Genomic DNA, 16,379 nt, shown 5'->3' on the forward strand with positions numbered 1-16,379 from the left:
AAAAAGATTAAAAAAGGGGAGTGGAAGCCTGTGTCAAAAGGCAGAGAAGAGACGCGATAATGTTTCCATTCTGACCCCTTCCCTGCATTTCGTTACGTTCTCCGCCGCCGCACGCCTAAGGGAAAGGCACCGGTGGAGCCAAAGAGGATGCAACGGTTTAGGAGTGCGAAGAGAAGCCGTGTCATACGTACGATACCAGGCCCCGAAAGGTATGGCCGCTGAGTCGTCCCTCCGCCACGTGACCGTGGGGTGCGGCTGCCCCGTAGCTGGACAGCGCAGGCTGAGCCGCTCGCCTTCCATGAGGAGCACCTGCTGCTGCTCGGACACGTCCACGATGGACGGCGGGACTGTGGGGAGACAGGGAAAAGACACAGCGGACTGCTGATCAAGTTTATTGTAACGTTTGCCGCTCTTTTATTAGGTTAGCCTACGTTCTTGAAGCATGAAGCGCTTCCGGGATCCAGGAAGAGGGTCCTCCCCCGAAGTGGAATAATGAGTGAAGAGTACAGTACGGTCCACTATTAAAGGGAACATGTGATCCCGTGGCCTCAGCGCTTCGCGGCGCGCTGTCACCGAGAACAATGGGGAATTGTTGGTACAAGACGCATGCGCAGTAAGCACGGCGGTTGATCTTTCCACGCATGCATCTCATGCCACATATTCTCGCCGCATCTAGGCCGCAGGGCTTCGTGAAGCGCGGAGGGCGCGCGATCGCATGTTCCCTTTAACGATTAACCGTACTGTACACAGGACGATTTCTTGTAATCTGCACTGAATCCGTCTTTGTTTCTGCCCATGAATATTCTTCCTAAGCATCTAGACACTGCATCTAGAAACATCTAGAGGCTGGAGGCTGCATTTTGTAACACTTAATATTTCGAGTTAGTTCTCTGCGCGCACATGATTGGTAGCTGCCGCTGGTGTCGTAAAGACCTGCCTTTACTATTTGTTGGATGCGGAGTGGAAGTTAATGCTGGCGCCAGCGAGTCGGGGGCCAAATTATCAAAGCTCATCGTACTGAAGAACAAGGACCGACTAGCCCGGCTCTTCTGTTAGAGTACGCTGGGATGTAGTAATAACTGGCACTGGCGTGTCACGGACGGTCCTTGCTTGGAAAATGCATTCATCAGCCGCCCCTGTCTACGCTTGCGCAGATACTTTTATCACGAAACAAGCCGCCTTATTCACAAGATTTGGGACCCACTGAAGACTGCGCGAAAATTCTTCCGTTACCAAGAAAACTGGCTGAAACCAAACGCATGACGGCGACGCAGAAGCGATCCACTCCTATGGGGGGCCGGCTGCGCACGTGCAGCGGCAGGTGCGAGCTTAAAAGCTGCGCCACCTGTTACTTGCACCTGTCACTAGCATGAACTGCACCTGTTCGCTAGAAGCTTGTGCTATGGCTCTAATCAGTCCAGCTTGGGAGTGGGTAGAGGCGGAGAGGCACTTATGCTTAGAGTGGCCGTTTAAAAAAGGCGGATTCTTTTCCGATTCCACTCTAATTCTTTTTTAGTCTTTTCTGATTGCCTGAAGCGGCGCTAGGCCCCCGACGTCTCTAGCCATGAGCCAATGACGAAAAAAAAAATTCAGGGGGCACTTTGGCTCTCTAAAGTGCTGCAAGGTGAAAGCGTTTCCTGGCCACTGTTTGTTTTTATTTACTTCTTTATTTTTCATATTTTGTTTTTTATTTTTCTTGCTTCTTTTCTTAATTTTATTGCTTTCTATTTTTATTGTCACATCTAATTTTATTTTGTTTTTATTTGTGTTTATTTCCTTATTTTTATTTTCCTTTTCTTGACTTTACTCCTTTTATTTTATTTATGAAGCCCATGCATTCACTAGATGCGCCTTTATTCATGCTGGAACCTTGAGCCTTTAAAAGCAGTGACGCCGAAAGGCGGACGAATCTTTAGACGCGTCTGTCGACACGGCTGCCGACGCGCCTGTCGATACTTCTGCCGACGCGTCTGTCGACACGGCTACCGACGCGTCTGTCGACACGGCTGCCGACGCGTCTGTCAACACGGCTGCCGACGCGTCTGTCGACACGGCTGCCGACGCGTCTGTCGACACTTCTGCCGACGCGTCTGTCGACACGGCTGCTGACGCGTCTGTCGACACTTCTGCCGACGCGTCTGTCGACACGGCTGCTGACGCGTCTGTCGACACTCCTGCCGACGCGTCTGTCGGCACGGCTGCCGACGTGTCTGCTAACGACAGTATGAGGCATTAAAGGCTTTCGCCTTAAAATAGAACAAGGGGTCATGAAGTCGAATGATGCAATCTCAAAGGGACGAAAGAACGTGAGCAACGAAACCGAATCAAAGTGTAACCGTTATGTTACACCAACCGTTATGTTACACTAACCTAACAGTAGCTACTACTTCATTAGAAATTTGTTCCAGGTCATAATCATCAATATATATCCTCGCGCGGCCCGGGCAAAAGTTGTGCTCCTCAGCGTTAGAGTAAATGAATTTCCCCAGTCTGGATTTTCCCATGAATGTGCACAAAAAATGGCTGCAGCCGTAAGTGAAACAGTTCTTCCAGCGCGAGTCTCCTCTAAGCTTTCTGCAATGGCCTCTGGGCCTACAGAAACACGAAGCAATTTGAAATGACACATACGTATGTTAACAAGGGAAGGGGTATGAGGGGCTCGTTATAAATATGAAAGAAGCCAACAGCCACAGAAACCAAGGGGCACAGGGGATTTTTTTTTTAATTAATTTATTTAGTTTGTGGTGTTGATCAATTTAGGATATTACTAAACATGTTATCGCTTAAACCTAATTGATTAGAAAAGCAGAAGAAAAAACAACCACTGCCGCCGGTGGGATCCGAATATTCTAAATTGATCAACACCACAAAATAAATAAATTAATTAAAAAAAAATCCCCTGTGCCCCTTGGTTTCTGTGGCTGTTGGCTTCTTTCACATACGTATGTTGTCAAATATGCGCACGTCATAATGCATGTTCAGATAAAATTACAAAACAACCACGAAGTAAAGCATGATAGACTTGGGAGCTGTTTAGCTACTGAGGAAAAATATGAGAAACAAATCAACCAACTTGGAGGGCTGCTCAGAGCGCCGCTATTGTGGCACAGTCCTTGAAAAGCTGCTGGCGTGAGAGCACATGGAGTACTCTACGATTTTCAGTGACACATGGGCCGCGCAAATTATGCGTTTTAAAATAGAATATCGTAAAATACAAACGTGTGTTATAATGAACGCCTGGTTTTATAAGGATATAGCCGGCACTGTTATTACTGGTCGAAGGGATAATGATCAAATAAGCGAAGTAAAGAACAGGAAAACGAATAGCGGCAAAGTACAGCTCAGCTGTGGCTTGAATGTAATAAGGGTTTCATTTCTACTGTACTGAATTTTTATTGCTTACCCCTTTCGTCAGAGGCTTATGCGATGCCACGCTTCGTGGTAGCATGCAGCGAAGTACTTAAGTAAGCTCTGATCTGAACTTACAGCGGCATGCACACAAGTGGCGGTTGACCTCAGGATGCTGTCGAGACCACGGAAAGCCTAGAGTCTGTTGCCCCCTAGTCATGATGCATGTTCAAGCCTGACATACACACGAGGCCTAAATGACGCATAAGAGAACCTTGCACTGCGCACAGGAAAGCATCGTTGTTTATCCCTCGAGTTATGGTCAAAAACTCGTAAACGCCATCGATTCTTTCCTTTCTTAACTTATTTAATCGTTAACTTTTATCCTGCTAGAAAAGAATAAAAACCCTGCCCACTTACTGAGAAGCTTTGAAGCGTCCGTCACGTTTTGACCGCTCAGTTTCCAGGTGGCGATGCCGGGTAGACCTTGAAAGAGAGATGATTCAAAGGATATTTTTTAGCCACTGTAGCACAGATCACACTTGGAACGGCGACAGTGACAATACACCACAGACGTAAGCGAGATCTCCTGTCAGCAGGGCACACTTTTTGCAGGGATAGTTAGTACGGACGAACACCGCATGTGCCAAACTGAACCAAAGGTGGCATCGCTAGGCAGGCATGTGATGCTGAAATTGCTTTACGAAATACCGCAATAAAAGATTGAAACCGAAGAAAAGCACTGAACGGTTTTACAAGCAGGAAAAAGTTACCACCTTTGTAGCTATATCCACAAAATTACTATTTAAATAGAGAACCAACAAACAATTATTTATTTACAGTCTTCTTAAAGGAACGCTGACGGTAAATTGACAGTTTCCTTAAACAATTGATTACCATGTTTTCATTACAAAGACACTGCTTGACCAAAAAATAGACGACAGAAATCGCCGCCGCGTGCCATTTTCGAAAAAAGGACTGCGGTGGCCTCAAGTGCAGTTTATTATGGATTTATTCGGCGAAACCCCGGCGATGATTTTCCTTCCCGCGATCCTGAGTTCTTTCGGCATTTCCAACTCACAAATTGTAATACATGCGCAAAAAGACATCCTCATTTTAATTCAAAGTTCTCATCAATAAATTTGTTATTTTCCTAGCCACTGAACACTGACAGGTTCGAAAAGCCCACCTATCACTACCAATAATCCTACTTTACTAAGAATAAAAATATATCTGAGAAGAAAGTCTTTTTGACTTCAGTGTCGCAAGAAAGACAACGGCATTTCTGATCATGTCTTCACGCTTGTTCTGCACCACTGTGCAGGAGAGATTCTTTTCTTTTACCATTCAGTGATGTCTCTGAACTTCATTTATTATTACCTCCGGCATTCCAAACTAGACGAACCTTTATGTACTGCCTGGTGTGTATAACAGCGCTGGCGGCGTACTTAAAGTCTCGTAGTGCCTTATCGCCCTGTTTTCAAGGTCATTACAGGTTAATTATTGGGTCATGCGGTTAGCCAGCGCAGCATGACTACGGCAAACGGCTTGTATAAGAGTTATTCCACATGCAACGTGCCCATTAGTGCTGTCACATAATTGCCGGAAGTGACAACATCGGTGGTGGTCACTGCACGGATGTAAACGGCCTGAAGGAGTTAGTGAAGGTGTTGATATCTTGAAGGACACAAGCACTGCATACAGGTGGCACGAGAGAATCTGTGGACACAATATAGGCACCCCTCTCTCCTATCCCCTATCCCTTCCACCCTACTCGCACACACTACTCGCACAGGCTTTTCCGTTTTCCTCTGATTACAATTGAGTGATTTAAGCTGCTCGTGCGGAAGGCATTACAATACGGTTACCGGCTAGGTTAGGTTAGCTTAGCATAATTTGTCTAGCTTAGAGACCTAAAAGCTGTACATTACGATAAAGGTTCCGCCAAGTTTGTTTCACAGAATAAGTCACGAAGGATACGAAGAGAGTTTGGTTGGAAGCATCAGGCGGGAGCAAGTTTGACGTAATTAATCAATCACACATTGTGAAGGAAGCTTGACGATGCAAGGACAAACAGTTGCTTTAAATACGTTCCCTGAATTTTCCAAACACGTTCCTTGCATTTTCTTCATCGTGGCCATGTGTCTTTATCAAGCAACCTCGTTTAAAGAAGCTTGTATAGATCAGAGAACTGAAGTAAGCCAACCTCTGCGAAAATTTCAGCAGCGGAACTAATAGCCTGTTTGCTTATCGTTTTCTAATAGGAAATTAGTTTATTAAGGAGCGCATCAAAAAGAAAATTTAACACGCTATTAGATTCTCCGAGAAGCAGATTTGCAAGGCAATTATCATGAGAAAGCTCCCGATTTTAAGCACACCTAAACTAACGCGCCTTGAGATTACAGCGATATATTCAGGAGATCATAAGGAGACCATCAGACCCCTAAACTAAGAGTATATACATTGGCAGCCTTCATTGGGCTTTCATTTGCCCTCCGGACAGCGTAGCGATTTGTACGGGCGGCGAGGTGTTGATCAGCGAAGCAGTCTAAACAAATATTGCGATCAGATATTAGCTGTGTGTCGTGTAGAACTGAGAAGGTTTTTTTTTAACCTTCTGTCGATTGAAGACCCCCAATAACTGATGATTTAAATGAAGTTAGTGCTGCTCTTGTTTCAAATAGTACATGTTGCTCTCTCTTCGTCTGATTCAAACCCATACAGGACTATTACGGGACCTATACAGTAAATACCAAAATGTATTGCAGCAATACATTCTACTATTAGAATTGTCGCTACGGATAGTTCAAATTCAAGAGAGCAACGCACTCTTGAAACAGACGTCCTAAATAATTACACGCACATAATTCGTACAAAATATAACGTTGTTCGCTCTAAAAACAAAAAAGCGAAATATTATGCCGCCAGAATGTTCGCAGTGCAACGGGAAATTTGGCAGGGTGGAGAAAGCAAGAAATGAATTGATAGGGTTGATATTGATTGCGTTTTCTCCAGCACATTTAAAGAAAGGCGGTCTCATAAGTGCGATTTATTTATCTAAAGCAAAGAGTAAAGCAAGCGAAGGTATATGGGCATGCCTTAATACCCTCCCTAATATCTTTGCCTTCCCCTAGGTTGGGCAGGAAACAAAAGCATTGCGTGAGCACAGTCGGTCAATATGCTACAGTACGGCATCAACAAACGCAATAGAGAGGACACGCCCTTTTTTTCTGCGAGGTTCTGTAAAAAATTGCACCTGCCAGCTAAGACCTATACTGGTAAGAAATGGGTACCAACGTTAGTTAAGAAAACAAGTTTGTCTCTTTTGGATGCCCCACACGAAAGAAACCCGCCCACAGAAGCCTGCTAAGTGCACCGTCCATCTTTTGTGGCGTTATATTAGGGTGGAGGATCCGAGGCAAATGCCCAAGAACCACAGAAAAAAAAAAGAGAAAAGAAAGCGCACTGACGACGCTTGTTTTCCTCGGGAGTCCCGCTGACATCAAAGGATGTTACAAGAGGCTCTGGGCTACAGATAACAAAGGCTCCCAGCCCCGCTCCCAAAAGGAAGGCGTACCATGGGTGGAGAAAGAAATATCGTGAATACGTAAGGTGTAGGCGCCTCAAGCCATGAAAAGTCAAAGAGAAAGGACTGGATAGAAAGACATAAGTCGGACGAGAGGAGAAGCAAAGGCTTTGCGGCAAACCCCCTCGTAAAGCCTAGTGGAGAACGGATAGGCTGCTTTGAAAAGAAGGAAAAATGACGACCTCGCAGCGCAACTCGGCGATCGCGTGAGGGAAATGCTCCGGCTGAAACCAACACGAACCCGATGCTTGTTCGCCATTCGCTGAGTACCGCTACCAGGTCGCGTGAGCGCGAGCCGCTAATCCACTCCAATTTATTGCTGTTCGGGGCCCAGAACAGCGAAGAAAGGCTGCAGCCTTCTTTCGTTGCAGCCCTGCTTCCCGAACACGGAACAATGCCGTAGGTGGCTGCTTTGCGACTGGCTTTGCTCCTAAGGCCGCGGTGAGGCGCCCCTGTCGGCAGCGGCGGTTGCAGGCTCTTCGATTCGGTCCTTCCGTTTCCACTGTTCCGCATACTCAGTTTCGATAAAAGCGTGCAGCTCTCTGGCAGCTCGGGCCAAACTCTTCCACCTGTATGTAGAGTGTGCAAGGCTGCTCCCGTGCAAGAGTAATTGCGAATTGGCTGGTGTCGTACACGCCGGTCGGTTAAGGTAAACGTGGATAGGATAGCTGATGTGCTGGCCAATCACGAGCCGGTCTTGCACAGGATTCTCTGCCTAATCAATACCCGATTGTTGGCACCAGTCCACGCATCGCATCGAAAGGGCTGCACGGTTTTAACGGGACAGAGTGTGCAATTTCTGCGCGAGCTTGACGCGAGTGCTCTCCTTTGTCTGGTTGCACAACAGCAGTAGAAGTGCAAAGTTCGAGTACCACGCGCCGTGCTGCGCTGTAAGAGCTCATTTCCACAGCTCGCCGCCGTAGAGAGAGAGGGAAAAGGAAAGAGCGCTGTGCTTTCGATGCGTCGAAGTTGTATTGTTCGCTGGGGAGAGAGGCAACTGAAGGAAATCGTAAAGCCGCTGCGGCGGATGCTTCAAACTAGAGTTTTGATTCCTCCTTCTCCGCTGTCCTCCTCTCAAGCCCGCCCTCTTGTGCGCATAGGATCAAGACGCACCCGCAGCCGCAGAGTGGCATTGTTCACTTCAAAGTTTCGTGGTGTGGCAGCTGAAGGAACTCGAGCAGCGGCCGCAGGCTTTGTAAGACATATGGAGCTGAGGCGGCACACGCAGCAAGGCGGTTTGGCTTATCCGCCAGCTTCGCTCTCCCTTTTATTCCGGTCTTCATTCAGTTTTAGTTTATAAGGGAGCATGGTCCTATGATCTTTCCCCGCTCCTTCGCCCAATGTCATCTCAGAGGCATGCAGTCGCAGCTGCTGAAATATTGTACTACACTGAATACGAGGAAAAAGAATAAGGGGAGGCTAACAGCATATACTAGGCGGGTCACTGTTACCCCTAACCGACATAGCGCAGTTGGCTCACTTTTGTTGTGTGCTTGTAAGAGTGAGAGTGTGTCATCCCTCTTTAATGCGTTTTTGCTTTATTAGTCAGCGCCCACTGGGGGCATTTAACCTCGCTATCCTATTGCAGCTCACATTTTTCATCTAGAGAAACATTACCGACTTCCTGTCGACGAGCTACGGTCCGCCCTGATGTTTTGCCGCCAGATATTCCTCGCCCTCTGCCATTCCTTTTTCGTCCCCGTAGGACACGAGCAGAGGACAATGTCTCGTGGTGCTGAAACAGCAGCGGCAGAAACACGCTCGCAGCATCCCAGTGTGTCATGTGGATGAAATAAATGATGAGGAGCGCGCGAAGAGTCTCGGGGAAGGGATGAAGCGGAAGGATGGCCCCAACAGAACTCCATTCATGGCCACACTTCGTCCTCATGTTTGTTTCAGTCCAAGAAGGATAGAGGAAGGAAGGGGCTGAAGAAAAGGGGAACTGGGTTATCCCCTTTCTAACTGAGTCCGAGTACCTACTCATGCAGATGGGTCCAAGTTATCTCTCTCTCATTTCTTTATTGCTCCTCGGGAAGTAAACTTGAGAAACAAAAATATCAGCAAGTATTCAAAGGTACGCTTATCTCAAATAAAAAAAAATGAAGTATACATACCAATCAGGGTGGGCTGGGCGGTCATTTGTACAACTCAGGCGTACCGCTGTAACACGTATTCCGTGCTTGGCTGCCTAGTTGTAATGAGGAAGCATGCGCTTGTGACCGCTCGGCTTGCAGTGTGCTGTTTATGACTACAAATTTGGCGTACCCCCTTCCCCCTCTCCCACCCCTCCCCTTTGTCTTAAGGATAGCTCGGTGAATAAATGGTATAACGCTATTCTCCTTGAGCAGCTGCAGGGTGAAATTTGAGTGTTTCTTGCAAGGCTGAGCAGTGCACCAGGGCGGGGCGCGGGAAGCGGAAACAACGCTATCACGAAAGTTTTAGAAATGGTGAGTTACGGTGAGAGCCCCGTGATAACAAGAAACTTTGCGAAACGTCCGAAAAAGGAAGTGAGTGATATGTGGCCTATTCGCTACCTTTATTTTTGTTTCAAAGTCTTGCAAGCACACACAAAAAAGACCACGCTGCCATGAGCCGGGAATGCTCCAGCGGTGGTTCCCTTTAATGGGCTTGTTTGATTCATTTCCCACTGCCAATGCTTTTCTCGAAGTTTAAGGGTCGCACTCAGTCCTTGCACCAGACACGAAGCTGGGAGCATTTTTCGCAGGTAAGTTCACAGGAATTTAAATTTCAATAACAAGTTCTCCATCTCCAAACGACTATACCAAGTTTGCCGTCTTAGGAATTCGAGTGACTTGACGCAGCAAGCTTTATCCTGCAGTCACCACTACGTGACAATATATAGACGATGCGAGTCGTAACTGGCGTACGGCTGCATTTACACCTGCCTCTGCAAAATTCTTAAAACATGGAACACATACCAGGCAGCGAAGTCAGCTGAAGAATCTGGGGTCCAATTAACGCATTTTTTGTATCCCTTCATTGCCAGTCAGCTATTAATTAAGCTTAATTGGTCCCCTCACAGACGCGTGTCATAAGGTACCAAACTTACCTGCTAACCTCCTCCTAAATCTGCAGCCTGGAACAGTACCCGTTTTAGCCGAATTATACCAGAGAAGTGAGACTGCATGCTGACTAGATGCGGCTGCATGACCCAGACAAAGATAACGAATGGAATTAGATTTATCGAGCCTTTGACGTAGAACATGATGGCAATGTGGGTGGCAGTGGAATAAGAATAGCTTCATGCCTTACTATTGTTTTGATTAAAGACTCGCCGCGGTGCCGTTGCTGCTGTATTTAGATGGAGAAGAAATAAGAAAACGTTGATGCGTGGTGCAATGTGAAGGCCCCAGAATTCATCTGCCTGGAATACTTGCTAATCTGCATTGATAGAGAGCTTTCCATTACGGCGTCCCTCACAGCGTTCGTTAACACACATGCGTTTCACACTTGCATACGCATACGCAACGCAAATGCTTAGTGAATGCATTCATAATTTTAATCCGTAGAAGTGTTTCAGTACACATTATGTTTTTTCAATATTCACTTTTGAAAGAACGAAAGCTTTTTTTTTAAAGTGAAGGAGACTATCAGCCTCTGCGAGATGCAATAATATAAAGCAAACAAAAGGGCTCGATTTTTAGATGAAAAAAGGGGGTAATGACGTGGCATTTTTTTAGTCAATCTGAAGACAAATTGTATTTCGTGAAGTATTTTTGTTAAGAAGATCACGACTCAGGATGTTGGCTGAGGTTCCAACGAATGCAACAGGTTAAAGCTTCTCCAATGTGATTATCTAATTCTATAATGCAAATGCACGCTTTCCGACTTTCACGTTATCAATGGTGCGGGCACTGGAACATGCATTTACAAGATACAAAGTGGGAGGCGTAAATATCTGAGGGGGCCCATTTTGAATAGTTTTTTTTTCTTGATCCTAAAACCTTCCGCATCTAATTTCTTGTAAGTTGTCATTTGTGCGTTCCTTCCACAGTGCAAGGTAGCCAACCGGAAACCATTCTGGTTAACATCCTTGCCTCCCCCCCCCCCCCCCTCCTCTGCATCTTATCTCATCTTGTCATTTGTGCGAATGATAAACAAGGCCAAAGCAGACGTGTGTTATCAATGATCACGGACTCATTTCTCATGGTCTCCCACTCACCGGCCGCTCCTGGGTGACCGGGTGCTCCTTTCTTCCCTCGGGTGCCCGGCACGCCTGCGAAAAAAGAGAGAGGGCACAGACTGACGAGGAACTTTCGAATCTGCACTACTATCTTGCTCCCAAGGTTTGCTGCTACTTTCTGCAATGTGGTACTATGTACGGAGTTATTTTCAATGAAGGCAGTACTCAGCAAAAAATAAAAACGACAACTTTTATGCGAGCAACAACCATGCTTCAGAAATCAGCGGCCATGCCGAGAGTACAACTGAAATTTAGAAATGAGCGCATACTGAAAACAAATGAGCGCATACCGAGAATGTTTACTGCATTGGAATTGGCGCGACAGCACAGATTTGTGCTACGTAGAAGACGACGGTGGGCAGGCAGTGACGTGGGAGTGAGCAGAGGGAAGTTGATGAAGACGACGCTCTCCAATGCGCGAGTGTGTGGTGCAGTTTAACACGAGGCATGTTGGCAAAAGAAAACAAAAATTATCCTAGTGGTCTCGCTGAGTCTATAGAACATTTTTTCCTCTCCTGCCGGCGGCTCGCTGCTCTCCGTAGAATTTACTTGGAGATCCCTCTCGCTCGGCTTGGGCTTCCTCTATCTATTCCGATTCTCTTATCCTTCGGTGCAAGCGCCAAGGGATATGCCCTGAAACCAGTGTTCGATTCTATTCGCGATTATATAATTTCATCTGGTAGATTCCTCTGCTAGAATGTGAATTCACAACTTTTCTTTCGCCGTATTTTTTGGTTTGTACAAATTCTAGCTCTACGTCCCAAAAGTTTAGATTTAATTATACTCCATTCCCTGTACACGAGTGCGTCTGTATCCGCTATGCACCCTGGCCAATACCCCGCCGTGGGTATGTGCCATTCAGCCCGAGGACATCATCATCATCATCATCATCGCTGAGCGGCCCTTAAAGGAGATCTGTTCACGCAGCCGCAAGTTAGACTCTGTCATGGTTATTGATTCAATATCTTTTTCTCTTTTCAATGGTTTGACCTCTAACTCAGCTCAAGGTCAAAACTAGGCACCATGTGACCGAAGTACGAGGTCCCGTAGTGAAGCTTTCCCTTCAAAAATAATAAAATGAGAGCCCGTTTTTCCAAAATGTCATGAGAGATGGTAACCAAGCTACTCCCAAGGCAGGTAGATTGGGGACCGATCACATGACGACAAGATGACAAAGGACATCATTATACAAGACGTTTCACCTAAAATTTTACTCCATTTTTAAAAAATCGGCCTTTTTAGTTAGAGGAGCGCTTTTTGCGGCATAGCAATTTAAGTGGTGCAGTACAACAGAATACAGCTGAGCCTTGCTAACTAGCGGGCTAGTTAACTAATAATGAGTAGTTAACTTTTAACTATTACTCTTAGGCTCCTGAATTACTGAGCGACGTTTAGCCCACCGTAAGTAATATCCATATCAGTTTTTAAAATTTCGAATACTGGGTTACCCTCGCCGCTGCAGTCGAATAAATTTTGCCTACATCGCACCAAAATACATGCGCTTTCGAGAAGCTTGCAGGCAAACCAAACTCTCCAGGGCACCTAACTCATCGAAACAGCCAAAATTTTTTGTGCCTCAACACCGATGGTAACCGCGTTTTCGAAATTCTAGAACTTGCTATGGACATAGTATGGAACGCCATAGTGGGTGGATTTTGCTTACGGTGTGCTACGCGCTTCTCAATTTAAGGAGCCTACGAGTAATAGTTAAAAAGTTAACCATGAAGTATTAGTTAACCAGCCTGCTAACTTGCACGTCTCAGCTGCTTTCTGATGTACTACACCACTGACATTGCTGTGCTGAAAAAATTTTCTCCTAACTCAATAAGCCTACTTTCATAAATTATGTAACATCTTAGATGAAACATTCTCTGTAAAAAGAAGAAGACCGAAAATAATGAAAAGCTACATTAAGTGGGGAAGCCATTGGAGTAGAAAGTAAAATACTCGTCACAAGTATTGCAAGGTAGTGCCACGGCGACTAACCTGGGGGGCCGGGTAGTCCTGGAGGTCCCCGGGGTCCCGACATTCCTGGAATGCCTGAGGAAACAATCAATAATTGGTTACGCCTTAGAGGAACAATAAAGGGAAATACAAACAGAAAGATGTAAGCATGATAAGATTACCGGTCCAGAACACTGTCAGCGTTTTTCTGGAGATAAACGGAGCTGAGTTGCTGTAAAAATTCGCAAAGAAGTTAATTTCCTCCACCATTTACATCCCACGAAAAGTAGGGGGTGTTATCCTTTTATGAAGTGTACCCTTTAGAATTATTCAGCGATGCAGAGAAAAAGAGCAAAAAAGTTGGCAGTGGCTTAGCTCTGCTATGCCAGGTTATACGCAGCGTGAGCAGTGACGTCACGTGGCTCTGCGCCGGCGGCAGCAGCAGCGGCAGCAGCGTACGAGCGCGGCGAGGCTAGGCGACGGCGAACGCGTGCGGCGAGGCGCGCCAGCTGTGCGCAGTGACGTCACTCGCTCCTCGCGCATGCGCAGTATGGTCGACGGAGAGAGCACGCGAAACGGCGAGACTGTGGCGAATGTAGCTCACGCTACAAAACTAAACAGGTCTACTCTGCGAGCAGACAGCCATTTTTTTTTTATTGTGACCGACAGACGAACCTAGCAAACAGTTTACTATAAAGGTGAGTTTGACAACCTTTTCTCATATTAAGTCACCATCTTATAACATTGCAGCAGCACAAGTCGGGATGGCAACGCCTGCCTGTAAGAGCTATACTTCTAGAAGGCAGATTTTTCCAGAACAAAAATAAAAGATGACAGCGAAGACGATTAGATCCTTGGGGTTAGCACTGTAGCACAGCATATGCTAACCCCACACCATAATTAGAAGTCATTTCTAGCTTAGTTCTGTTTTAAGCTTTGGGATAAGCTGCGACTAGTTTCAACAATTCTTTTGGATAGCTATCAGGGACAGCTATCACCTGCCTCTTGCACTCTGTTGTTCTAAAGTTCACTTTGCAGCTATCTTTCAGCACACAGCCATATAAGCAGCCACATGCAGCCATCAATATATTAGAATTCTAACTGGGCTTAGACTCTGGCCAAATAAATGCCTAAGGGTTGACCATTCAAAACATTCTTTTCCGTCACATCTATAATTTCATACACAGCTCGAAAAAGAGGAATCGCCTCCGAGTGAGCATGGATAAATTCCGACACCATTCTCTGACTTCGAGAAAAGAATTTCAGAGGCTTCCACTGTACGGACAAACGGATGCACATGCACTTATTTTTTGTGGACCGCTTGCCAGGACCACGAACGAGGTTTACCGTTCAATTCCGGCTAGCTTTTAGAAAGTAACACAAAATGGATTCGCAAATGCAAGCGCACGAGTGCCAGTTCCTCTTGTTCTTATCGCACGAGAACAGCGCGCGCGGTACGCCAAAGCCTCTGGGCCGCCGTGCTCCCCCATACAATGACAACTGCGGTGGCGAAACGCGTGCGCCGTAACCCCGTTGCACTCTTGACAAAACAGCATTACACCCACGCGACGGTTCGGTGGATGGTTGATAAGGGCAACCCTTTTGAAATGCTGTGGTGGCGGCGGCTGCCGCCAGGCTTACTAATTTTGTATGGGCACAGCGCCTCCTGACGGCACTGTTTGCTGCAAGCTTCTTCTCCTCCGACGCCGCCTATATTACAAAGAAGAATGCAACTTCAGACGATGACGGTTACGGCGAAAATGGAGCGTGGCGACCCACGTGACGTGACCTCTTTCGCGCCGTGTTTAGCCGAATCTTGTTAGGGCCGCAAGAGGCAGCGCCAGCACAGCACTGCGGATCCCCTCGCGTGGCCCTCAATCATAGCTCCCGCGCGGCGCTCTGCAAACAAACCATCCGCCCGCTGACAATTATTTGTTTCCCTCCGGGAGGGAACCCCCCGCTCGCTTCGTTAGGCGCCGCCACTCCGCGCACCGTCTCCGATTAGGGAGACCCGGATTTGGCCTCCAGCGGGACCCCACGGGACGGCGGTTGCTCTCCCGCAAATGTGCGTCCCTTCAACCCTCTTCCCGAGGCCCTCGCTCTCTTTTCTTCGTTTTCTCCATATTGTTTTTTTCCTATACCATCTTTTTCATCCTTTCTCAACAAACTCTCGTTCTCCTTGGTGCCTTCTTCGCTTCTCCACTTTTTGTCTCATTCCCTACCTGTCAAGCAATTCAGCGCAGGCCCCGGGAGAACCATGACTGACTGCTCGTTAACAGCTGCCTCAGCTCAGTTTACAGACCACCGTACGTGGGTCTCGTACGTGGACCACCGTACGTGGGTACGTGGGACCCCCGTTTGAGCGCCCGCCAGCCTTTCTCTTTACAACCCTACATTGAAAGAATTTGGGCGGGGTAAGGAGCGCTAGCGTCATAATGGGTCGCAACCTAAAGCCACCATGTGCAATTGTAGGCTAGTGAGAACGAGATAACATTATCTACACGCGGCGTGTGTTGGACGCTCTAGTGTATATGCATCGGCGGTCACGAGATGCAGAAAGGCCATATCCGTGTCGGCTAGATGCGTATGCACATTTGTACGAAATGACGAAGTCTTGAAGGTATGTTTCGCGGCATAAAGTGCCTCACTGCGCTTGCTATGCTTACAGTCTGAGCCACATATTACTCAATTAATCGCTTCAAGAACAGCGATCTTCTTGATGTAAGCTGGCAAAAAAGAAATCGTTTTATCGTGCCTAGAGTCTGAACCCGTTATGGCGAGCGTCTTCGAAAACATTATGCTCCCTCTGTTCTTAACCGGTTGCCCAAAGAAACATTTTCTACTAATTACAAAAAGATAGTGAAAGCTTGCTTTGTGAAATTACGCTGTTCGTTCCAGTATTCTATTTGATGCTATGTTTTCACATGTTTTTGTTTTCTCTCTTTTTGTGTGTATTTTTGCGTTTGCTCTTTTGGATTCCATTTTTTTTTCTCGAGCCCTTTTCTTTTGTTGCTCCCTTTCCTTTTCTTCTCTCCCATCTTTTTTTTTTGGAACTTGTCTACTCGGTGCATGACTTTTATGCTGTCTGCTGCCGGGCACTGCCACTAAAGCCTTCTCAGGCTTTGGCAGGCCCGCATGTGTACTGAAAAGATGAAATAAAAAAATTATTATTATTATTGTTATTAAATCTGAGGCGGAATAATACTGTCTTAGTACTGCTGTCAAACCAGACCCCTAATTTTAGCTAAATGCTTTACAAAAACGTTCAGTACTGCCTTATTGTGTGCATGTATGAAA

The 16,379-nt window shown here is 46.5% G+C and overlaps 1 protein-coding gene across 1 annotated transcript in view; it reads right to left on the minus strand.

Moving 5' to 3' along the window:
* The window catches only part of LOC149364035 (uncharacterized), a 120,488-nt gene that overhangs the window by 13,852 nt on the left and 90,257 nt on the right, over positions 1-16,379 (minus strand). Inside the window, exons 5-8 of the mRNA XM_089570017.1 lie at positions 13,125-13,178; positions 11,118-11,171; positions 3,769-3,834; positions 192-347 (exon numbers count right to left, since the gene is read on the minus strand). Of these exons, the coding sequence (XP_089426143.1) occupies positions 192-347; positions 3,769-3,834; positions 11,118-11,171; positions 13,125-13,178 (330 nt within the window). The remainder of the gene's footprint in view (positions 1-191; positions 348-3,768; positions 3,835-11,117; positions 11,172-13,124; positions 13,179-16,379) is intronic.

Source organism: Amblyomma mixtum, chromosome 2, assembly GCF_055824585.1.
Source record: "Amblyomma mixtum isolate Tamu chromosome 2, ASM5582458v1, whole genome shotgun sequence".
Classification (NCBI taxonomy): domain Eukaryota; kingdom Metazoa; phylum Arthropoda; class Arachnida; order Ixodida; family Ixodidae; genus Amblyomma; species Amblyomma mixtum.